The sequence below is a fragment of the Sus scrofa genome, chromosome 9 (assembly GCF_054392235.1).
Source record: "Sus scrofa isolate SSC_HxYL_T2T_F1_AM1 chromosome 9, Sscrofa_HxYL_maternal_Yorkshire_Landrace_v2.0, whole genome shotgun sequence".
Classification (NCBI taxonomy): Eukaryota; Metazoa; Chordata; class Mammalia; order Artiodactyla; family Suidae; genus Sus; species Sus scrofa.
Window position 1 is genome coordinate 121,898,079 of NC_139391.1, and position 16,157 is coordinate 121,914,235.

The window sequence follows — 16,157 nt, forward strand, 5'->3', positions numbered from 1 at the left end:
TCCTGGCAAAGCCCACCAAAAGAAGCCTAAAAGTGATAACTGAGAACTCACTAGCAATGAGCAGCACTCTATATGCTCAAATGTGGTTTCAAACTACCATCTCCTACTAGAAGAGGGACCCTTGAAAACAATGTCTAAGGCAGGAAATATACAAGAAAAGCCTAGGTTATCTTATGTCAGAAAACAATGAACTATCAAACATCCTATACCAAGTCAACAAGATACAGGACCCAAGAGTGGGAGGATTAATTTGAGCATCAAAATAATGTCTGTGAGTTCCTGCTGTGGCTCAATGGTAATGAATCCAACTAGTGTCCATGAGCACATGGGTTCACCCCATAGCCTTGCTCACTGGGTTAAGGATCCAGCATTGCTAAGAGCTGCGGTGTAGGTAGGTTACAGACTTGGCCTGTATCCAGTGCTGCTGTAGCTGTGGCACAGGCTGCAGCTCCAATTCAACCTCTAGCCTGGGAACTTCCATATGCCACAGGTGCAGCCCTGAAAAAAAAAAAAGACAAAAAAAAATAAATGTCTGGAGTGATTTGAAACATTAAACATACAGAAAATCTACAAGTTCATAATGGTAGTGAAACTCATTTGTTAACCTCTGGAAGTTGCTAGAGCACCAACTCATTTACTCTAAAAATTGACAGATGGGAGTTCCCATCGTGGCTCAGTGGTTAATGAACCCAACTAGCATCCAAGAGGATGCAGGTTTGATCCCTGGCCTTGCTATGAGCTGTGGTGTAGGTCACAAATGCGGCTCAGATGCTGCATTGCTGTGGCTGTGGTATAGGACAGCAGCTACAGCTCCAATTAGACCCCTAGGCCTGGGAACCTCCATATGCTGCAGGTGTGACCCTAAAAAAAAAAAAAAAAAAAAAAAAAAAAGACAAAAAAACCAGATAGAAAATCACTCCATTTATTTAGAATTTAAGAAATGTATTTCAGGAGAACAAATTGTTAAGGTAAAATTCCTTACAGAGAAGTTCTGGCTAACACAAAAAAAAATGATGGAGTTTAGAAAATAACCATTAATTGAAACCATGAGTGAAATGCTAAAATTATTAGGTGACAGGTTAATAAATGGTGAACTTCAAATGCACAAATTAGACTGACCCTACCTGAATCCACTGATCATTAAAAATTGGACAAGTTATGTGCCTATGGGACAGAGTACACAGCACACTTGAGAAAGTTCATTCCTAAAATACTGAACCTGAATCTAGTCAAGCCTCTGAATGTAGCTACCACTTCACAGGGATAGAAGACTAAGTTAAAAGGACACATGAAGAAGAAAACAGCCAAATGTTAACAGGACAAATGACCTGGCTCCTCCAGCAAATTAATAATATGAAGAAAAAAGGGAGGAGTGGGAAACGGCAACCATAACAAATGTATGGATCATGCCTAGACCCTGATTCAAACAAAGGAGAAAGTGGATTATCAGTGACATGCCAGAGATCAGCAACCTTCATGTTTTAGTTATGATCTGACTAACACTGGTTACTAGTTGGGATATTAGCTAGAGCACTCCAGTTGGTAAGTTGTAATAAAAATTTAGGAAATATGGAGTTCCCATCGTGGCGCAGTGGTTAACGAATCCGACTAGGAACCATGAGATTGTGGGTTCGATCCCTGGCCTTGCTCAGTGGGTTAACGATCTGGCATTGCCATGAGCTGTGGTATAGGTTGCAGATGCGGCTTGGATCCCTCGTTGCTGTGGCCCTGGTGTAGGCCAGTGGCTTCAGCTCAGATTAGACCCCTAGCCTGGGAACCTCCATATGCTGCGGGAGCAGCCCAAGAAATGGCAAAAAGACCAAAAAAAAAAAAGGACATGGCTGTTTTTCAACTATAATAATAATAAAAAAAAAATTAGGAACTATGTATCCAAGGTATATCTTGCTGATTTCCTCTCATGACCTGATTTCCAGACTACACTTTCCCATTGGGATGACACAGGCATCTCCAACATTGTAAACCTGAAACCTGAACTTAGGTACATATCGTGTCTCCCCCCACCAAATCATTCTTTTCCCCCCCATAATTTTCTACTTTGGATTTACCTTCTACCATGTATATAGTCACCCTTACCAGGAACCCAGACAAAGCTCTTAAAGCACTTAAATATAATCAGTTTCTAGATCTTGCCCAATTTTCTTTCCTAAATAAACTTTTAAAATCTGTCCTCCCAACTACTCTGCTAATTCTACTATCTTAGTTCAGGTCCTTCTCTTCCTCAACAATTAGACACCTTCCCTAGTTGCTTATATATCTTACAGCCACTTCTTCTCATGGCCATCTACTACATAGCTGTCATTTGTCTGAAGAGCAAACTATCATGTCATCCCTTTACTTAAAACTCTCCAACAGCTGGTATTTAAGTCTCAGCTCCTTCACACATGTGAAGTCTTCCTCGATAACGGCCTTTGTCATGTGCTTCTTAGTTCTGATCTATTGACATGACAGCAGGTCACTATTTGATGCCTTTGTGCCTTTGCTTCCACTGCTCCCTTTGCAAAGAGTCTCACCCCTTGCTTCCTAAGTTCAGGTTTCAGCTCCAGAAATACCTTCTGGATCGATGCTTCCATACTACTCCATGCATGTACTATCACTGGGCTGACAACACTGCACAAGACAAACTTTAGCTATCTTTACTCATGTCTGTCACAGATTAAATAAATTTGAATACAGAGAAATATACTATTCCAGCAAAACTCTTCCTCTTTGGATAGATTTTCAGGGCTTAAAGAGACATATTTTGTTCTAAGGATCCTTGAAGACGGAACAAGAAAATGATTAGTGGTTCTGCCTCTGTTTAGCTATTACATAAAGAACTTGAGCATTAGTTAGATAATTCAAAACATCAGCTTTACCTTCCAATGTATTGTTTGCCTAACAATTAAATAAATGAGCTGTGCTGGTCAAGGTACCCAGTTCATGATTAAAAATTGCTACATACCAATTGAGTTGGATTACCTACAACATAATATTGCTGTATAAAATAACGCTCTTAAAAAATACAGGAGCCCTTTTGTATTGCTAAAAGACTAAAAACTCGAAGGAAAAGACAAGCATACAGAGCATTACTTTCATAGAAATATTTTTTTATTACTCTATCCCTTGCCCTATGCCTGGTAACAGGATGTTTATTAAGTCCAAGAGAAAAGATAATTCACAGCCAGAATTCACTGACAGAAGGAAACATTCAAATTTCTTCATTTAAAATGTAAAAGTAATTTAACTACAGACAGCATTTGGTAGATTAGACTCCTATTCTGCACCCTCATAAAAGCTTTTTGTCTATTAGAAAAGTCTCTTGCCAGAACTGGTTTCCTTGCAAGTTCAATAGGTTCTGGAGCTGATTACCACATTGCTCGCTGGACCCCAGACAGCTGCCCGTGGTCGGCTAAGTGACGGAAGACGATACGACTAAGCCTCCAGCGCCGCTTTACACCTCGTGGACGGGACGTCATAACACACCGATTTCTGATTCTAACAGGACAGCTATCCCGGGGAAGGGAAGCGATTTCTTCATCAGCTACTTCCTAGGGGAAGTCACAACATTATTTACACAGATCACATGTATTTTCTTATTCTAGACAATCAGTCAATGCTTAAAGGAAGAGAACAAAGAGCTATATTCATTAGTGTAGCCAGAGTTTGGCTAAAGAACCCCAGACACGGTAGTGAACCTTAACCTCTCATGAGTAGAAACAAACAGACTAGAAAAATGACAGAAATGTTTGACACGCTCTTGATATAATTTTTCAAACTTAACTGACACTTAACATAGATACATGAGAACCCACAAACCATAGGTGTAAAAGCTCAGAAGTTTTCACAAACAGAACATACTTATATAACCAGTCAAAAGATGAAGACACATTATTGGCACCCTCAAGCCCTGGCTCTGCCTCCCTTCAGTTACTGACCTCCTGGCTAACAAGTAACCTGGTTACTAACACCACAGATGAGTTTTTCTTGTTTCGATTTTATGTAAATATAACCAGAGTACTCATTCTTTTGCATTCACTTCTGTTTCGCTTCTTTCATTCAATAACATGCTTGAGAGATTCTTTATACTGCTGCATGTGTTATAATTTGTTCACTCTCAGTGGTGCTAATTTCCCTGTGGGAATACTCCATAATTCATTTATCCATTCTACAACTGATGGGCATCTAGGTACCTTCCAGTTTTGAGCTGTAACAAACAGAGCTGCCACAGACATTCTCATTTGTCTTTTGGAAAATGTATCAGTGCATTTCTGCTGTTCCCCCAAATGATCTTTTCCCCAGCTTTATTGAGATATAACTGATATATAACACTGTACAAGTTTTAGGAATAAAATGTGATGTTCTTATACATGTATATATTACAAAAAATAATTACCACAATAAGGTTAGTCGACACCTCCATCACCCCACACAATTACTTCTGCGGTGTGTATGAGAGCACTTAAGATTTACTTTTTTTTATTTTTTAAGATTTACTCTTTTAGCAACTTTCAAATAAATAATACAGTACTGTTAACTGTAAGTATAGTCACCACGTTGTACTTACTGAACCCCAGGACTTAGGCATCTTATAACTCCAAGTCTGTACCCTTTGACCAACATCTCCCCATTTCCCTCAACGCCCAGCCTCTGATAACCACCATTCAGTAATTCAGATATCACTTCATTTAGTATTGTCTTACTTCACTTAGCATAATGCCCTCAAGATACATTCATGTTACTGTAAAAGGCAGGATTTCTTTCTTTTTTATGACTAAATAGTACTGTACTCTGGGAGGGGGGGGAATCACATTCTCTGAATGAATACCACATTCGTCTGTTGATGGATATTCAGGTTGTTTCCATGTCTTGGCTATTATGAATAGTGCTGCAATGAACATACAGGGGGTGCAGATATTATTTCTATCTAGTGATTTCATTTCCTTCAGATTTCTCCTCAGAAATAGAATTGCTGGATCACATATGGTAGTTCTATTTTTAATTTTTTGAGGAATCTCATGCTGTTTTTCATAGTGGCTGCACCGATTTACATTCCTACGAAGGATGCACAAGTGTTCCCTTCACATCCTTGAAAAGACCTATCTCTTGTCTTTGGACAGCAGCCATTATGACAGGTATGAGGTAATGGCTCACTATGATTTTGGGGGTGGGGCACACCCACTGCATGTGAAAGTTCCTGGGCCAAGGATGGAACCCATACCATAGTGGTGACCCAAGCCACTGCAGTGACAACACCACTTAGCCCCTGAGCCACAAAGGAACTACAGCTCATTGTGATTTTGAGTTCTATTTCCCTGATAAATGATGCTGAGCATCATTCCATGTACCTATTGGCCATTTGTGTGTCTTACTCTGAAAAATGTTTATTCAGATTCTCTGTCCTTTTATTTTTTCTATTATAGTTGATTTACAATGTTCTGTCAACCTCTGCTATACAGTGAAGTGAACCAGTCATAAATATAAATATATACCCCCCCACACACACACACACATTCTTTTTCTCACATTATCTTCCATCATGTTCCAACACAAGTGACTAGATATAGTTCCCTGTGCTATACAGGAAGATCTCATTGCTTATTCACTCCAAATGCAATAAGTGGCAATCTACTAACCCCAAACTACCAATCTATCCCACTCCCTCACCCTAGCCCTTGGCAACCACAAGTCTGTTTACCACATCCATGAGTTTGTTTCTTTTCTGTAGATAGGTTCATTTGTGCTATATATTAGATTCCAAATATGAGTGAATCATATGGTATTTGTCTTTCTCTTTATGATTTACTTCACTTAGTATAAGAGCCTCTAGTTCCATCCATGTTGCTGCAAATGACATTATTTTCTTGTTATGGCTGAGTAATACTCCATCATGTATATATACCACATCATCTTAATCCATTTGTCTGTCAATGGACATTTAGGTTGTTGCCATGTCTTGGCTATTGTGAATAGTGCTGCCGTGAACATACACAGGTGCATGTATCTTTTTCAATGAAAGTTTTGTTCGGTTATATGCCCAGGAGTGGGACTGCTGGGTCATACAGTTAGTTTTACATTTAGTTTTCTGAGGTACCTCCATACTGTTTTCCACAGTGGTTGTACCAATACACATTCCCATCAACAGTGAAGGTGGGTACCCTTTTCTCCACACCCTTTCCAGCATTTGTTATTTGTTGACTTGTTAATCCTGGCCATTCTGACTGGTGTGAGGTGGTACCTCACTGTAGTTTTGATTTGCATTTCTCTAATAATTAGCCATGTTGAGCATTTTTTCATGTGCCTGTTGGCCATCTGTTTATCTTCTTTGGAGAAATGTCTACTCAGGTCGTCTGCCCATTTTTCAACTGGGTTTTAGTTTGTTGCTGTTGAGTTCTATAAATTGTATTATTTTAGACATTAACCCCTTGTCAGTTGCATTGTTTGAAACTATTTTCTCCATTCCGTAGGTTGTTTGTTTGTTTTTAATGGTTTCCTTTGCTGTACAAAAACTTAGTTTATTTAGTCTCACTGGTTTATTTTTCTTATTTCTATTGCCTTGCAGACTGACCTAATATTTGTACGATATCAGATAATGTTCCACCTACATTCTCTTATAGAAGTTTTATGGTGTCCTGTCTTACGTTTAAGCCTTTAAGATATTTTGAGTTTATTTTTGTGCATGATGTGAGGGTGTGTTCCAGTTTCACCGATTTACATGTGGCCGTCTAGTTTTCCCCAGCACCACTTACTGAAAAGACTTTCTTTTCCCCATTTTATATTCTTGCCTCCTTTGTCAAAGATTAATTGACCATAGGCGTCTAGGTTTATTTCTGGGTTCTCTGTTCTGTTCCATTGGTCTGTAAGTTTTGGTAACAGGACCATGCTGTCTTGATTATTGTAGCTTTGTAATATTGTCTGAAGTCTGGGAGTGTTAAGCCTCCTGCTTGGTTTTTGTTCCTCAGGATTGCTTTGGCAATTCTGGGTCTTTTATGGTTCCGTATACACTTCGGGATTGTTTGTTCTAGTAATGTGAAAAATGTCATGGGTAATTTGATAGGGAATCACAATGAATCTGTAGATTGCTTTGGGTCACATGGCCATTTTAATGATACTAATTCTTCCAATCCAGGAGCATGGAATATCTTTATTTCTTTGAATCGTCTTTAATTTCCTTGATTAATGTTTTCTAGTTCTCAGCATATGTCTTTCACCTCCTTAGGTTTATCCCTAGGTATTTAATTTTTTGTGGTGTGATTTCAAAAGTTATTGTATTTTTATATTCCTTTTCTAATATTTCATTGTTAGCATACAGGAATGCACCCAATTTCTGAATGTTAATCTTGTATCCTACTATTTTGCTGAATTTGTTGATCAGTTCAACAAATTCAGCAAAATAGCTTTGGGTGGAGTCCTTAGAATTTTCTATATATAGCATCATGTCATCTGCACAGAATGACGACTTTAGCTCTTCTTTTCCAATTTGGATACCTTTTATTTCTTTTGTTTGTTGGACTGCTGTGGCTAGGACTTCCAATACTATGTTGAATAAGTGGTGAGAGCAGGAATCCTTGTCTTGTTCCAGATTTTAGCAGGAAGGCTTTCAGCTTTTCTCCACTGGGTATTATTTTAGTTATAGGTGTGTCATAAACGGTTTTGATTATATTAAGGTATGTTCCCTCTACACCCACTTTGGTAAGAGTTTTTATATGAATGGATGTTGGACTTTGTCAAATGCTTTCTCCACATCTATTCAGATGATCCTGAGGTTGTTGACTTTTCTTTTGTTAATGTGGTATATGACAACTGATTTGTGAAAGTCGAACCATCCTTGCGAACCTGGGATGAAGCCCACCTGGTCATGGTGTCCACTGATGCTAGCAGGGTGTTAAAGTCTCCTACTATAATTAATACGTATTCCAATGGATTTCTACTTTTATGTCTGCTAGTATTTGTTGTATGTATCTGTCTGCTCCTATATTAGGGGCATATATATTGATGATTGAAATATCCTCCTCTTGAATAGATCTTTTTTTTATCATTAGTATCCTTGTCATTCTTTATGGGCTTTGTTTTAAAGTCTATTTTGTCTGACGTGAGTATTGCAACACCTGCTTTCCTGTTTTTTCCATTTGCATGAAATATCTTTTTTCATCTCTTCACTTTCAATTTGCATGGGTCCAGTGCCCTAAGGTGAGTCTCTTGTAGACAGCATATTGTAGGCTCTTGCTTTTTTATCCAATCTGTGTCTCTGCGTCTTTTGATTGGAGCATTCCGTCCACTGGTGTTTAAAGTAATTACTGATAAATGTGTATTTATTGCCGTTTTAAACCCTGTTTTCCAGTTGATTCAATGTTTCTCCTTTGCTCCTTTCTTTTTTGGTTGGATGATTTCCATTTATCTTACGCTTGCCTCCTCTTCTTTTTAGGTTCTGTGGATGTCATGTTCGGTTTTGATTTGTGGTTGCCCTGTTTTTCAAGGATGTTAACTCCTTCCTATATATGCTTGCTTTAGCCTGATAGTCATATAGGCTCAAACACACTCTAAAAAAAATAAGAGTCTAGATTTTCTTACTTCCCCTCCCCACAGTTTATGATTTTTCTTTCTTTTTTTTTTTTTTTTGTCTTTTGTTGTTGCTGTTGCTATTTCTTGGGCCGCTCCCGCGGCATATGGAGGTTCCCAGGCTAGGGGTCGAATCAGAGCTGTAGCCACCGGCCTACGCCAGAGCTACAGCAACGCGTGATCCGAGCTGTGTCTGCAACCTACACCACAGCTCACAGCAACGCCGGATTGTTAACCCACTGAGCAGGGGCAGGGATCGAACCCGCAACCTCATGGTTCCTAGTCGGATTCGTTAACCACTGTGCCACGACGGGAACTCCACAGTTTATGATTTTGACGTCCTTTTTTTTTTGGTCTTTTTTTGCTATTTCTTGGGCCGCTCCCATGGCATATGGAGGTTCCCAGGCTAGGGGTCTAATTGGAGCTGTAGCTACCAGCCTACGCCAGAGCCACAGCAACGCGTGATCCAAGCCGCATCTGCAACCTACACCACAGCTCACGGCAATGCCAGATCGTTAACCCACAGAGCAAGGGCAGGGACCGAACCTCCAACCTCATGGTTCCTAGTCGGATTCGCTAACCACTGCGCCATGACGGGAACTCCCTGACGTCCTTTTTTAACATCTTCATGTTTGCCCTTTTCCTGTTCCTTGTGTTTATCGTTGCTTTTACAATAGCTTTTTTTTTTTTTTTCTTTTAGATCTGTGTACTGGCTTGTTTAAGTGACTGCTTTCCAGTTGTGCATTCCTCCCATCCTATTTCTTCTTCTTTTTCTATTTAGAGGAGCCCTTTCAGCATTTCTTTTAGAATGGGTTTAGTATTGCTGTACTCTTTTTCAGTTTTTGTTTGTTGGAGAAATTCTTTATTTCTATTTTAAATGCTATTCTTGCTGGGTAGAGTAGTCTAAGCTGCAGATTTTTCCCTTTTAGAACTTTGAGTGTATCTTGCCTCTCTCTTCTGGCCTGTAGTGTTTCTGCAGAGAAAGCAACTGGTAGCCTTATGGGGGTTCATTTATAATTAACTCTTTGTTTTTCTCCTGCTACCTTTCGAATCCTCTCTTTATCTTTTGCCATTTTTATTGTAACATGCCTTGGTGTGGGCCTGTTAGGGTTCACCTTGTCTGGGGCCCTCTGTGCTTCCTGTATCTGGATATCTGCTTCCTTCAGCTCTGGAAAGTTTTCAGCCATAATTCCTTCAAATATATTTTCAGTCTCCTCTTCTTTTTCTTCTCCTTCTGGACTCCCTATTATCCGTAGATTGGCCTACTTTATATTATCCCATAGATGTCTTATATTGCTTTCATGCTTTTTCATTTGGTTTTCTGTCTGCTGTCCTGGCTTGGTGATTTCCACTATTCTACCTTGCAAGTCCCTAATTAAGTCCTCTGCATTATCCATTCTGCTCTTCAATGCCTTTAACTCAGCCTACATCTCTGCAAATGAACTTTCTCATTTTTCTTGGCTCCTCCTTCTATTTTCTAGCTCCTTTCCAAAGTAAACTGCATTACCGTTCACATCTACTCTTAATTCCTTCAGTATTTTCACCATCTCCTTTTTGAGCTCAATGTCTGTTAGCCTATAGAGGTCTGTTTCATTGTTTGCTGCTTCAGGTGAATTCTCCTGTTCTTTTAACTGGGAATGGTTCCTGAGCGTTTTCCCTTTGCTTATATTTTTCTTATTCCGTAAGTTTAGGGAAGACAACTACTGTAGTCTTGGAGGGCTATTTATAGGCACGAGCACCCCTGGGTGTTTTGTGAGAGTTTTTTATTGTTACAGTTCTGTGTGCGCTTCCAGGGAGATGGAGGCAATGGGCAAAGCCTGGAGCAGTGCCTGGTTGCTGGGCCCTTGACAGTGCCAAGGACCTGTGGCAAGGTGGCACAGGCTGCTCCTAGTTGCAGGGCCCTGGCAAGTGACAGTGATCAGCAGGTGTAGGTGGTTCCCAGAGCATCTGGCAGTGGCAGCAGTGGGGGAGGTGTGTTGCCAGGGGAGTGAAAGCAGCAACAGGTGGTACTCAGTTGCAATGCCATCTTCTTTGCCAATCTCTGAGGTGCCTGGGCCACAGGTGGTGCCTGTGCCTGTTCACAGACCCTTAGTAGTGGCAGGCCACATCCCCCTCTGGTGTCTGAGGTGACTGCTGTGGTTTCCCCCTGTGGTCTATAGATCACGTAAGAGGTGCTGTTTCGCACTTAGCCCCCCGCTGCCCTCAGCCCATACAAGAGGTACCTGGCCATCCACAGCCCTTGTCACATGTAGCTAGTCCAAGTGGGGACTGGCCACCCATAACCTGTACCAGAGATGCCTTGCCCTCTGAGAGTATGCGCCTGCACAGGGAAAGATAATTCCTGAGGCAGTCCACCCTGCCTCCTCTCACCCTCCCAAGGCACCTTGCTTCTCCTGCTGGCCCAGACCTCCTTCCAGGTTCCCTCAGCTGTAGTACTTGTCTCCCCATCCCATGGCACACTGATTCCTAGCCCCTAGGCTGTCTCCACACAGCCAACCCTAGTCTTCTCCCCAGAACTGACCTCAGGAGCCTGATTATCAGTGTCCAGCCCCTGCCCGACTGACTCAGGCTGTGGTGTCTGAGGGCAGTGATGCAAATGGATTGCGTGTCTCACTCTACTTTGTCCTCCTCAGTCCAGCTGCTGCACTTTTCTATGTGACTTTGAGGTCCCTCCTTCTCAGCCAATCTCCACTGGTTAGGTGGCTTCCCAGGATGTGGGTTCCTTTCCTCTTTAGCAGCTCCTTCTTAGAAATGCTAGTTCTGTCCTGAATCCTTTTCTTTCTTTCTTCTTGTTCTTCCAGTTATGTGGAGGCTTTCTTGCCCTTTTTGGAGGTTTAAGTTCTGCCAGCTTTCAGTACATGTTCTGTGCAAATTATTCTACGTGTAGATGAGATTTTTTTGATGTGTTTGTGGAAGAAGGTGAGAGCCACATCTTATTCCTCCACCATCTTGATCCTTCTCCCCTCTGTCCATCTGTAAATCAATTTTTTTTTAAGTTGTATGACTTCTTATACTTTTTGGATATCAACCCCTTATCAGGTACATGATTTGCAAATAATTTCTCCCATGTTGTAGGTTGCCTTTTCATGTCATTTCTTTTAGTGTGATGTGGTCTACTTATTTTTCCTTTTGTTGCTTGCACTTTTGGTGTCAAAAATCACCGCAAAGACCAATGTCAAGAACTTTCACTCTGCTTTTTTCTAATAGTTTTAACACTTTCAGGTCTTACTTTTAAGTTTTTAACCCATTTCAAGTTAATTGTTGTGACTGGTTTAAGATAGGAGTCCAATTTCATTCTTTGGCAAGTGAATAACCAGTTTCCCCAAAACCATTTACAGAGAAACTATCCATAAAGCCAATGAGTATTTTTGGCTCTCTTGTCAAATATTTGTTGAACAGATATCTGGGGGTTTATTTCTGTTACATTGGTCTATGTGTCTATTTTTATGTGAATACAATTTTGAATATTACTACTTTGTAAATAAAGTTTGGAATCAAGACATATGATGCCTCCAGCTTTATCCTTTCTCAGGATTGCTTTGAGTATTTGTGGGTCTTTTGTAGTTCCAAATTTTAGATTTTTTTTCCTATTTCTGTGAAAAATGCTATTGGAATTTTGGCACAGAATCTATAGATGGTACTGTATAATATGGACATTAACAATATTAATTCTTCCAATCCACGGACTATCTTTTTGTGTCTTCAATTTCTTTCATCAGTATGGTTTTCAGTGTAAAGAACATTCCTCTTCTTAAATTTATTTCTAAGTGTTTTATTGGTTTTGATGCTTTTGTAAAGGAGATTTGAAAATTTCTTTTCCAGATAGTTTGTCAGTGTATAGAAACAACTGAATTTCATTGATTTGGCATCCTGCAACTTTACTGAATTTATTAATTAATTCTAACAGTGCTTTGGTGGAGTTTTAGGGTTTGTAATATATACAATCATGTCTGCAAATTGAGACAGTTTGACATCTTCCTTCCCGATTTATATGCCTTATATTCTTTTTCTTGCCTGACTGTTCTGGCTAGACCTTCCAGTACTATGTTGAACAGAAGTGGCAAGAGGAAGCATCCTTGTCTTGGACATGTAAAATGAACTAAAGTTTCATGGAAGTAGAGTTTGAAGAATAGCTATAAACCATTTACATATGTACGAACATAAAGATTTAAGGCAGGGGAAATCTTTGTCTAATGAGGAAACTGGACAAAGGGAAAATGAAATAAAGGATCTTTCTGTGAGAACCTGTAAGTTTCTTAGCACTGGGACATAAAATTGACTTGTAAGCTAGCTGGCAAGCAACACAGAGCCAAGATTAGTTTCCCATGATTCACAGATTCTTTGCACAGTTATTGCTGGTTCCCATATCACAGACTCTTCTGGTGATCTTCATCAATTTGTCCTCCACAACATGTTAAGCTGTTTCTGAGGAGCTACTTTTTACCCCCTAAATATAGGCTAGTAGCTTAATACCATTACAGTGAAAGCTGTTAACAGAGTAGTGCAGGGCACTCAGTATTCTGCTCATTTGGCTTAATTTAGACAAGATTTTAAAAGAATCCATCATGATCCATGGTCTGTATATTGTTCTCCCAATTTATTACAAATGGTATGTTTTTTTTTTACTCTGAGCTTTTGATAAGTTTAACGGCAATGAGTTTAAGTTATATACTCTCTGATCAGACTTAAAAAAATACTTTAAAGTGTTTTTATTACAGTTGATTTACAAAGATAAGATTCTTGAATGCAGGTATTTTATGTTATTAATTAGGCGCAGGACTTTATGCTTCAGAAAGCCAAAGAGTTGACAGGCTTATTCAAGCTACAGAGTGTGACAAGGTGAACCTAAATGGAAGGCCGCATCAGCATACAGAAGTGTTAAGGAGTTCAGAGAGGTAGGCTTAGGGCTGGCCTTGGGTTAGAACAGTGTGGGCCACACGCTGGACACGTGGCCCCAGGCACTAGCAAAGCCTTCCAATTCAGTGCCTTGAAGGTTCAAAGACTGAGATGAAGTGGGGAGAGAATGCAGGTCAAAATAACTGCCCAATTTCTTTGTGGTTACCCGTCAGTACTTTCCAAGTATTACCTAATTAAATGGTTAAAAGGCTAGTTAGCAATGAACAGTTCTTTTTAATTTGAAACTCACCAATATCAGTTACAAGGATATGTTGACTGCGAATATCTGATTATGTTATCCAGAAAGTATACTCATCCTAAGTGACGAGTGATCTGACTTAACGGTTTTATGATAGAAACTCAATGAGCTAACCTGAAGGTCTTTAGGCAAAATGGTATTTTTCCTGAGAGAATTGATCCGTAGCCTCTCATCTGCATACTCATAAGCCATTTTTCTTCTCTTCACATCACGCAACATTTTCCAGTCTACGTAGTAACTTCGAACTTGGCCTGAAGCTGATGAAGGAACCATCTAAAAGACGGAGACAAGGAACAAGTGAAGGGTAGTCAAAACCCAGGCTCTGCCAGTGTCTCTATGCTGTGATCCTCTTTAATCACTATTTATAATCTTTTATTTCCCCCGGTAATTTTGGGTCACCTCAATAATTTTAAATAATAGACTTAATTCAGAACAAGTTAACATTTATGGATATACATCAAGCCAAAATGATAGTTAATTAATATAATGTCAATAATGTGGGTTGAAAGTGAATATTTATGTTACTTTTAATATAATTGTTTGCCCTTTACTTCAACTACTAAGTATATGGTTCAATAATTTTTAAAAAATATGGAAAGGGGGAGGAGATCAAGATGGCAGAGCACAGGGATGTGGAGCTCACCTCCTGCCACAAACACATCAAAAATACATCTAACATAGATCAATTCATACAGAATACCTACTGAAAGCTTGCAGATCCCACACAACAAAAGTTACAACAAAGTTCCCAAACAACCACTGAGGACCAAGGGAAAGGGAGAGGAGAAATTAGGATGGTACCTGCACCCCTGGGAAGAAGTTGTGGAAGAGGTAAGGTTCTTTCACCCTGGGAACCTCCTTCACAGGCTGGGAGGACAGAATGGGAAGGCAACTTCGGAGGCTTGAGAGGAGACTGCAGAAGCTGGCCTGCTGCCCCATAGAGTGGAAAGAGACTAACAGAGACAGTCCTTGCCCCCATCACATTTCCCAGGCCAAGACATGTTCTTGCTGGTGTACACCGTGACTAGTGCGAAAACTCTGGCTTCAGCAGACAGATGTGGGGAGCAGATTCAGTTTGGCTGCTTGGGGATAGCCTGAAAGGCCCAGAATGTGGCCCAGGCCACAAGTGGGGTTGCATGCAGGACAGAGCAGGGTCTGCCACAGGGGTCCCAATGTCAACATGGGGGGGAAGGGGTGTGAGTCTGCCATAGCAGCCTCCCTGTCAAGCTCACAGTGGTGCATGGCTCAACTGCAGAGGTTTTCGCAAACCTGGAGGGCACACACACATTCAGAAGCAGGGATGAATATCTAAACCAATTATCAGAACTCCTACTGAAGGTGCTGGTGTGTAGCTTTAGCAAACTTTCTCACCCATAGTTTTGTGAGCGTGCATGCATGCTTAAGGGACCTCGAAGCCGATTATAAGTACTCCTACAACAAATGCAGCAAAGGGAAGTACTGGCAACAGTGATCTTTGTGGGTGTGCACAATGGCTGGAGGGTGGTGTTACAGAGTCACACATCACGGCAAACAGCTCCTGGGAAAGAATACATAGGGGTTCCTTTTCTAGAGTGTGCTCTAGCCCCAACTAACTCATACTGACTGCACGCAGCTGAGAACTGGATCTAGGGGCTTCTACTCCAAGAACTGGGGAGCAGACTCTGCCCCCGACATGGTTTTGACAACCACAGAGAAAAGAGAATGCACCACCCAACATCCCACGCAGGCTCTGGTCACAACACCAAAAACACCACCTATCAAGAGGACAAGGGCCAGCATACCCTAAGTTAAGACGTGGCAAGCATCTATATAAAAAATAGTTCTCAGACCAAAAACATTGGGATCAGTCAACACAGGGCCACTCCCATATAAAAATAGCACTTGAAGACCACAACAAACAACTATTTTTCCAAAATACATAAAGAAAAATATAAGCAAAACAGAAAAGCAGAGAACTACTGCCAATTAAAAGAACAAGAGAAATCCCCTGAAAGAGGGGAAAAAAAACAAAAAAGAAATAGACCTCTGCACTCTACAAAACCCCAAATACAAAAAGGAGGTAATAAAAATGCTGAATGGAGATCAGCCAAGATGGTGGAGAAGAAGGACCCTAAGCTCATCTCCTCTCACAAGCACACCAAAATCACAACAATCTGTAGAACAACCATTGTTGAAAAAGGCTGAACCCTACCAGAAATGGATAAGTTGAATGGACTGATCACTGGAAGTGAAACAGAACCTGTTAGTTAAAAAAAACTGCCTACAAACAAGAGTCCAGGACCAGATGGTTTCACAGGCGAATTCTACCAAACATACAAAGAACGACTTTTACTTATCCCTTCTCAAACTATTTCAAAAGACTGAAGAGGAGGGAACACTCCCAAAGTCATTCTATAAAGTCATTCTATCACCCTAACACCAAAACTAGACAAATAAACCATCAAAA

The 16,157-nt window shown here is 40.4% G+C and overlaps 1 protein-coding gene across 2 annotated transcripts in view; it reads right to left on the reverse strand.

The window, feature by feature from the left end:
* Positions 1-906: 906 nt before the first annotated feature.
* Positions 907-16,157, reverse strand: part of MRPS14 (mitochondrial ribosomal protein S14) — a 39,280-nt gene continuing 24,029 nt past the window's right edge. For both annotated transcript variants that reach the window (XM_013989625.3, XM_084977745.1), the window contains 2 exons: positions 13,826-13,984; positions 907-3,548 (listed from right to left, as the gene is read on the reverse strand). In XM_013989625.3, coding sequence (XP_013845079.2) covers positions 3,366-3,548; positions 13,826-13,984 — 342 coding nt within the window. In that variant the 3' untranslated portion in view covers positions 907-3,365. The remainder of the gene's footprint in view (positions 3,549-13,825; positions 13,985-16,157) is intronic.